This window comes from Punica granatum, unplaced genomic scaffold (assembly GCF_007655135.1).
Source record: "Punica granatum isolate Tunisia-2019 unplaced genomic scaffold, ASM765513v2 Contig00018, whole genome shotgun sequence".
Classification (NCBI taxonomy): Eukaryota; Viridiplantae; Streptophyta; class Magnoliopsida; order Myrtales; family Lythraceae; genus Punica; species Punica granatum.
This window is the reverse complement of record NW_022204037.1, coordinates 183,705-192,488: the sequence shown is the minus strand read 5'-3', so window position 1 is coordinate 192,488 and position 8,784 is coordinate 183,705. Positions and strand designations below refer to the sequence as shown.

Below are 8,784 nucleotides of genomic sequence, written 5' to 3'. Positions count from 1 at the left end.
GCATTCTGCAACGAATCGTTGGTTTAAGAGCAATCAAAGAATCCTAAGGTTGATTTACCTATAGGATTGAAAAGAATGAATTATGCTCTGAAACTGGAAATCGAAATGGAGTCTCTCAGTTCTTTTGGGCAGATGTTGTTGATTCTCGATCAACTAGTTTAAGGATGAGGGAGGCCTTTGGGAAGGGTCCTGGATATGAATAGAAAGCAACTGTACGGGTCTCCCGATGCACATATTGATCTGAAGAAGGGAAGCTTAAAAATATATGGCCATACGCAAAAAGGCACTTCCTAAATACATTAAACCATCATACAGGAGAGCTCTTCTCCATCACATACAATCTGCCTATCAATAAGAACAGGGGGTGTGCCTATCGAAAAAAGTTTAACATGAAGAGAAACGCCACAGTTCCAAGGAATGCGACGACATATGATCCCGCAAAGCTCCATGCGAAGGCATCTCTGAAGGAGTAGTCTTCCTTTTGATCCGGAATTGGTGGTGTCAGCGGAGACTGCCCCGAAGTATTGCAACTCTCTAATGGCGGCCCACAGAAGAAGATGTTACCTTCGTAGCTCCTTTCATCAAACGTGGCAAATTGGTTTTTCCTTTCAGGTGTTTGCCCCGATAGGTTATTGTGAGCCACAGTGAAGATCGATAAGAAGCAGAGCTCTGTCAACTGCGGTGGTATTTTGCCACTCAACCTGTTGTATGAAAGGTCCAGACTCTCTATTTGCTTCAATCCAGAGAATGTGCTTGGAATCGGGCCCATGAGATGATTATTTGAAAGGTTCAATACGAGAAGCTTGATCATGTATCCAACTTCTCGTGGGATAGAACCAGTCAAATTGTTGCACGAGAGATCTAGCCCAGACATGTATTCCAGGATATTTCCCCTGTAAGATTCCAACCTGCTCTTGGAGATGAACTGCACTTCTATTAACTTATCATTCGTGCAAGCATTTTCGACAGCACTTTCAACGAAGAATGAAACCTTCGAATTGAACTTATATATCATAGAGGGAGATGCTGTCGAAAAAGAAAGCGTACTAAATGTTCCGAGCACTCTTAGGTTCCCAAAATCAAGATAATTCAAACATGATGGAATGGCTCCTGAGAGATTATTATTTGATAGATCCATTATGCTCATGTTCTTTACCTGGCACAACTCGTGAGGGATCAGACCTTCAAAGTTGTTTCCCTTCAGTAAAAGAGCCCGAAGGTTTGAAAATGATCTAATCCACCGAGGAATTTTTCCCGACAATCCATTGTTTCTGAGATTCAATGTCACTATCGATGAGGCGTCCCGTAGAAACTGTGGAAAAGGTCCTGTAAGGTGATTGCTCACCAAGCTTAAATGTAATAGCCCTGAAACATTTACACATGAAGGTATCGTGGGACCAAAATCATTAGCAGCAAGGCACAGGAACTTTAGCTTTAATTTGCAAAAGCTCAATGGCAAACGACCTTCCAGGGAATTATCCGTCAACATAAGATTCTTCAAGCTTTCAAAGTCTCCGATCCAACTAGGAACTGTCCCTGACATAAAGTTGCTGCTTACGTCCAGAAAATGTAAGCCGGGGCTGTTAAGCAACCCGGGAGAAATCGCTCCCGAGAATCGGTTGTTCTCCAAAGACACAGTATATAACTTTGTCAAGTTGGCCGTTCTTGGAAGTACTGAACCTAGCAAATTATTCTTCGACAACTTTAGAACCTCGAGATGTTGACACTTGCAGAGTAATGACTCTGGCAGCTCTCCGATGAAATCATTATTTGACAAGTCTAGGCAAGACAACAACCTCATGTCGCCCAGAGAAGAAGGGATTCCCCCACGAATAAGATTTCTGGACATGTTGATGAAAGCTGAATTTGGAAAGGAGGAACCGATAGAAATGGGATGTTCTCCATCTATAAAATTTGACGACACATCAATCAACTGTATGTCAACATTGCTTGCAGTGGAGGAGTTGAAACTAAAACTTCCGGAGAAGGCATTATTTGAAAGCTTTAAGGCCTCTAGTTTTGTGTTGTTCTCTAATAACCAAGATGGAAAAGCTCCGCTCATGTTGTTATGGCTGAGATCAAGAAGTCTTAGCTCGTGTTGGTCCCGTAGAAAGGTAGGGATGACACCACGAGGTTCGTTGAGTGCACAGTCAGATAAACACAAGATCTTCAACTGAGCCGAAGGAGCATAGAGAGGATCCTCTGTTGTGATATTCAAACGATGGTAATTGTTGGCGAGATCAAATACTTCAAGCCTAGAGTTGTTGGTTAATGCAGCGAGAGAAAACGACCCTTCAAAAGCATTCCCGGACAGAGACACGTCTTGCAGTGACTTGAGATTAGCGAAGAGGGAGGAAGGGATGTTCCCTCCAAAATGGTTACGATGAAGATCGATTGCATAGAGTGAGGTCATGTTCTGAATGCATGGTGGAATGCTGCTTACAAACTCGTTATAGGAAGCATCCAACTCTTCAAGACCCTTCAACTGACACAAGCCTGTCCAAATAGATTTTGCAAGTCTTAAGTCCGATATAAACTCGAGAATCTGAAATATTTTGGAAAACTACGCTAAGATAGGATAACTTTCAGATAAGTTACCTTGAAATATTGAGTCTCCCAATTGATTGCCAGCTATCGACAAGGCTTTAAGGGATGTCATGCTCCAAATTGCTGAAAGACTATCTCCAGCCAAATGATTGAACGAGACATCTACCACCTCCAGCTTCAGTCCTGTTATATATATAGAAGCTTGACTATAAGGATGAAAGAATTAAAGGGGTTCGCTTTGGTACTAGATTAATTGGTGCAGTACTCAGTATGCACCTTCAAGACGGGAGAGGTTCTTCAGGCAATAATTGAATTGTAAGTACAATGCATTCAAGGATGGCAACTCATGCAAGGAGGGGACCTCTGTTAGTTCGTTTGTACGCAATTCTAACACTTGCAATCTCTTCAATCTCAACGTCTCCGTAAAACCTGCCAATGGAAGAAAGTAAAGAAAAGAAGAAACTTCACGACAGTCCGCAGTAGCAATTGATATACTATATTTTATAGTAGAAGTATACTTGAAAACATAACACACAAACTAGCTCGAGTGGTCTTGGCCAAAAACAAAAACAGAGACACAAACTAGCTCAAGCGTGCAGAGAAACAACGAGAGGGGGATAGAGAGAGAGAGAGAGAGAGAGAGAGAGAGAGAGAGAGAGAGAGACCAGTTAGCTGATTGAAGCCCACGTCAAGTACTTCAAGTTCCTCAAAAGGGAGGAATAAGGAGGCATTAAGAGACCACGGGCCTAGGCGAGAATCTTGTGTATCATTGAGCAGGAGCATAGTCACCCGCATGCTGACGTTGTTGCACCAAACACCTTCCCATTTGCAACAATCACCTTTATCGTCACGCCACCACGGATCTGCGGACCCGTTAGGGACATTGAAGGCGGCTTTGAGCTTCATCAGCCCAATCCTTTCTGGTTCGATGCACGCTGACGACAACCTTCCACTCCCACAGAATCCTAAAAGTATGAACAACAAAGCGCTTAGCTGCGTAACCAATGCAAATGACTTATGTAAAACCATATCGCCTGAATTATATGCAACTCTCTCCACTTGCCTTCTCATTCTTCTTCATTCATTCGCACTTATATATTCATTCATGCTGCTTGGATACTGGGCAGTGATTTTGCACTTTCAAGGAAAATGATGACCCCCACGGACCTTTGTTTTCTGTTGTCAGAATTGCTACAACGTTCCGCAATAATACAACTTTCCGTGGGCAAATATATGCTTAGGAAATTTAGTAGCAACTTATGCCGTTCGTCCAAAACTTAATTAGTTTTGTCTTGACTATGTATCATTGGGGAAAACACCTGGTCTATTCAGTGTCACGTTGCTGAACTCTTCCACTTAAAACAAAAACGTGCAATCTTTTTTTCGTCCGAAGATGATACCTTTCTAATTCTTACGGGAGTGTAAAAGAAAAAAAAGAAATTTATTCACCAACATGAGTTGGTTCAAGATGTTCGGTTCGTTCCTCTTAAATGAGGTCTCTTAGGCTCTAGTTTGGTGAATGAAAAAAAGTTTACCTCTTCATGGGCAACCCGGCTTGAGCTGTATTAGCCGATGCCCGTTGCACTTCCGGATATCATGTTACACATCTGGAAGGAAAAAAAAAAAGACGACCTTGCAGTTAAATTATATAAATTTCCGGCAATCCCATTCATGGAAGCGTCGAGGAGCAGACAAGCAGATGAGAGAAAAAGGATATTTGATATGAAGTTTCTTCGGTTTGCCGTGTTTTGTCTTGGTATGTAGAAAACGGTCGTCCACTTGCCTCTAATTGAAAGTGACTTAGTGAAAGTTGATGTTTACGTTTCGGTCATAAACTCAATAATTTGTTTGCTGAACTTGAATCTCCTTGTGCGTGTGGAATGGGTAAACTTTGAAAGTCAACTTGATCCGATTGTTATCAAACTATTGCGTCATATGCATGACAACATAATTGTCCCCCAGGATATGATCCGTACTATGAGCCGGTTGAAGAGGGGCAGGCGGTTTATGTTGATCAATGTGGATTTGGAGAAGGCATCTGACCGTCTCAGCTTGAATGTTTAGCAGGATCGACGATAAACCTTGGAGCATGCAATCGACCTTCCCGGCTCAAAACCACACAGATGCTTAGCAGTAGTAAAATCAAGCAAAAAAATACAAATAATAATTATTAATTATAACTAAATGAAAAACCACACATTGCGCGGGAAATGTTTCTGAGTTTTTCAATTAAAATGATTATGTTATAATGTTATATTGATAGTTATCATATTCTATTGTCATAATTTAGTTTGTGTTGGGAAATATTGCTATTATTCCACCAAAGTGATAACAAATAAGTTTGATATAGGCTGATTGCACCTCCACGACCTTGTATATTTTAGGTTGGAATCACATAACCAAAAATATTATTTTAGAAAAAAGCAAAATAATTGGAAAGTATATATTTGAATTGGAAAAAAGAAGAAACATAATTTAAGAAATTAGCTTAGAAAAATAAGACCTATTCATAATATTTTATAACTTGAAGTTTGATATATATATATATATATATGTGTGTGTGTGTGTGTGATTACTATAGATTATAAAAAATAAAATCATAAGAAATAATATATGTTTGTATTCAATATTAATGGATAGTGTACATTCGAAATAGTATATATTTTTAACATCATACGTATTAAATCTCAATTTCTTGGATATGATGTCTGGCGCAAAACAAGATTTTTCAAAACTATACAATATCAAATAAGATAAAATAATCATCAATTCAAAATATCAAACATTGATATTTAATATATTTATGCAGTATCTCATTATTGTCAGAAAATTATTTACGAAATAGTTAAATATTAAAATAAGGAATTTTTGAATTCTTAATAAACAATAATGCAATAATTCTACGAAAATAATTATTTTGGACAAAATAATAAAAAATAATTAATATGTCATTGTTTATACTATATTTTTTCCATGTGATTTAGTTATCGATATCGTAACAAAAATCCTAATGAAAAGTAAAGTTGTTGACCAAAACTCCTAAGAAATATATACAAAAAAATGGATCACCTCTAGTACACAAAAATTCTTATGTAGGTGAGACGCCATCTCATTGTAGGCTAGCATTTATAGGGTCCATCTAATTCCTCACAACTTGAATTTGGAGTGCGACTTGGGGAGCTTTGAATATGATGGAGAAAATTCGCATGTGAAAATTCATCAAAAATGAAAAAGGAGAAACAATCTTCATTCGATAACCTACCATTTATTCTTATCAAACATAGTCAAGAAAATCCGCATGTAACAATTCATCACAAAAAAAAAGAGGAGAAACGACCTTCATTCGAGAACCTATCATTTATTGAATCTATAGGGTCCATCAAATCCTTACCACTTAAATTTGGATTGGGACTTGGGGAGATTCAATCATAGAGGAGAAAATCTGCATATGATAATTTATTAAAAAAATGAGTGTAGAGAAAGAAAGGAGGAGAAATGACATTCATTTGAGAAACTACCGTTTGTTACTTGTTGAAGAACTCTTTTTTTATGAACATTGAGTAGTACAAAACATTTATTTATAGTCAATTAAAGAGATATGCCTAAATTTAATAAAAGGAAATAAAATATTTAAAATACCGCAATAATAAATATAGACTATATAATTTATATCGTAAATTATTGTGATGCCCTTATTAGACTATATTTCATTGTAAATAATCTATATATTAGGCGATGAATATACAATGTATATATTCTACTGTATATTTTTTCCCTATACATATAATTTATATATTCTATCATTACATAATTAATTAATCAAATTTAAAACAATCTATATGAGAATATTTCCTTCCTTTATAGGAATATAATAATTTTCTCGATGTAAATCGATGACTTGGCAATGTGAGAGAGCTCTGCTGTTTTTTTTTTTAATGATGTGGCAGCATGAGAATTTAGTTCGACTATTGTTTATATATAGATTATCATGGTGAAGGGTTAGTTTAAAACTTCCAAACGAACATTAATCATTAATTTACGGGTAAATTGCACTAATGGTCCAAAAAGTTTTACAAATGTTTCAATATGATACAAAAAGTTTTTTTTGCTATTTGATGGTACAAAATGTTTCAAAGTTGTTTCAATATAGTACAAACCGTCATCTCCCCATTGATGCCGTCAAGCGTCAATGGCGATAGTGCAAAATGTTTTGAAGTTGTAATTTAATAGTACAAAATGTTTTACGTAAGTTACATGATAGTGCAATAATTAAAAATCTTGTAAAGGACGGCTTGACGGCGTCAATAGTAAGATGACGGTTTGTACTATATTGAAATAATTTTGAAATATTTTGTACCATCAAATAGCAAAAAAAAAAAATTTGTACCATATTGAAACATTTGTAAAAAATTTTGAACCACCAGTGCAATTTACTATTAATTTACGGAGGTAATTGCTTTCTTTACATCCAATGAGTCTTGTATGGACCAGTCCCTCAAGGTTTTCGAGGAAATTTTCTTCTATGTCCAGCATGATCCTTTCCCGCAGAGCTTCGCTCCCTACTTGACTCAAAGCCAAGTTCCTCATTTACTTGTGGACGTGACCGATCGAAGTGATCGGAGCTGATTCCCCATCTCTTCCCATGCCTCTCTGATCAAAGATCTTGATCATGGATTCCATGTCATCACACCTCCACCAGCTTTCCTTCTTGTTGCAATATGTAGTTGTTAAACTCCGTTTTTAACGAAACTACCACTGGGCGGCCATGCAGGTTCCTTCTCTCTCTCTCTTTTTTTTTTTTTAAATTCGGCAATTTCTGAAAATCGGAGATAGCATAGACGCAGTGGTGTTATTATGGGAGTTATAATAATATAAGTAAGGGCATGCTTGACGCAAATGGTTAATTAGAAACGAGTAAAATGGAATCCTAGCTTGTTTCAGGAAGTCTTTGGTTGGTTTAACATTGTCCATTCGTAAACTATAACAAATCTATTATGTTGAAGTTTTGGCAAGTTGGGGATCTCAATCTATAGTGAAAGAGCTTATTTCATGAAGGAGGGATGTCAATGGACTTGCTAGGATTCAGAAACAGGAGGGTCTCCCCGATGAGGGGCAGCCCCGTGGAACCAGGAAGCAGCTTGCCATTGCTCTTTGGGTTGCTCCATCGCCAAACATCCATTATTGGGTCCAGCCCACCACGTAGGGCCGGCAATATTTGATACGACACGATTACACGACACGGAGTTAAACGGGTTCGGATTGGGTATTTTTGATATTCGGGTTAAACGGGTCCAACCCGTTTATACACGATTAATAAGCGTGTCTTACCGGGTTGAACCCGTGTAACCCGATTGTACACGATTAATCACGTTTAAATAAACGTGTTTAATCGTGTTATTATAATCGTGTAACCCGTTTAGACACGTTTATGTATATGAATTGACCAAAATATCCTTTATGTAACCCTAACATCCGATTCCCAATTCGCAAACCTAATTTCATTTCCTTCAGACCTTCATTGCATCCAGATCCTCCAGAGTCCAAACCCTAATTTCATTCAACCTCGACCCCGACGGTCCCAACCCCGACCCTCTGGCCTCTTCCCTTCCGCCGTCCGTGCGACCTCGACCCCGACCCCGACCCTCTGGCCTCTTCCCTTCCGCAGTCCGTACGATCTCGACCCTCTGGCCTCTTCCCTTCCGCAGTCCGCGCGACCTCGACCCTCTAGCCTCTTCCCTTCCGCAGTCCGCGCGACCTCGACCCCGACCCCGACCCTCTGGCCTCTTCCCTTTTGCGCGACTTCGACCCCGATCCCGACCCCGACCCTCTGGCCTCTTCCCTTCCTTTCACCGTTCCTCCCGTGCTTTTCATCTTCCTTCTCCACTGCTCTGCCCTGCTCTGCTTTTTCTCCGTCTGGAGATTCCGGCTCCAGTGATCCCCTCTGCAGCTCTACTTCAAGCTCAAGGTACTCTTTTCCACCTCTCTCTCTCTCTCTCTTGCCCTCTCTTCCCCTTAGAAGAACAGGGACATCGTCTGGTTAAGCTCGGACTCGATGAACAATGGGAAGGGTTCCCCGTCTCAATCTTATTTTCAGATAGTAGTCTTACTCCATTGCACCGTGGGAGAGCCCGAACCAGAAGAACTTGACGGATTGATGGTAGAGGATACAACAATGCATGAGACTAAATATCTATAATTTCATGGGACCATTGAAAGAGAACGATAAAGTACGAAGGA

General features: G+C 39.2%; 2 protein-coding genes across 2 annotated transcripts; both read right to left on the bottom strand.

Moving 5' to 3' along the window:
- Nucleotides 1-313: 313 nt before the first annotated feature.
- Nucleotides 314-1,300, bottom strand: LOC116189783 (receptor-like protein 56). The gene has a single exon (XM_031519508.1). It carries the CDS (start codon nucleotides 1,145-1,147, stop codon nucleotides 371-373), a length of 777 nt encoding a protein of 258 aa, XP_031375368.1. The 5' UTR covers nucleotides 1,148-1,300; the 3' UTR covers nucleotides 314-370.
- Nucleotides 1,288-3,576, bottom strand: LOC116189776 (receptor-like protein 15). Its single transcript, XM_031519502.1, has 5 exons — nucleotides 3,213-3,576; nucleotides 2,824-2,976; nucleotides 2,599-2,730; nucleotides 1,379-2,496; nucleotides 1,288-1,326 (listed from the first exon to the last, which is right to left on the bottom strand). Exons 1-5 carry the CDS (start codon nucleotides 3,574-3,576, stop codon nucleotides 1,288-1,290), a joined length of 1,806 nt encoding a protein of 601 aa, XP_031375362.1.
- Nucleotides 3,577-8,784: the final 5,208 nt, after the last annotated feature.

Bases quoted from the DNA above. Each gene is read 5' to 3' on its own strand.
- LOC116189783 (XM_031519508.1), bottom strand. From the start codon at position 1,147: ATGAGCATAATGGATCTATCAAATAATAATCTCTCAGGAGCCATTCCA.
- LOC116189776 (XM_031519502.1), bottom strand. From the start codon at position 3,576: ATGGTTTTACATAAGTCATTTGCATTGGTTACGCAGCTAAGCGCTTTG. The intron at 2,977-3,212 runs GTCTCTCTCTCT...TTCCATTGGCAG, and splicing joins GGGCTTCAATCAGCTAACTG to GTTTTACGGAGACGTTGAGA. The intron at 2,497-2,598 runs GTAACTTATCTG...CTATTTGGACAG, and splicing joins GGGAGACTCAATATTTCAAG to GCTTGTGTCAGTTGAAGGGT.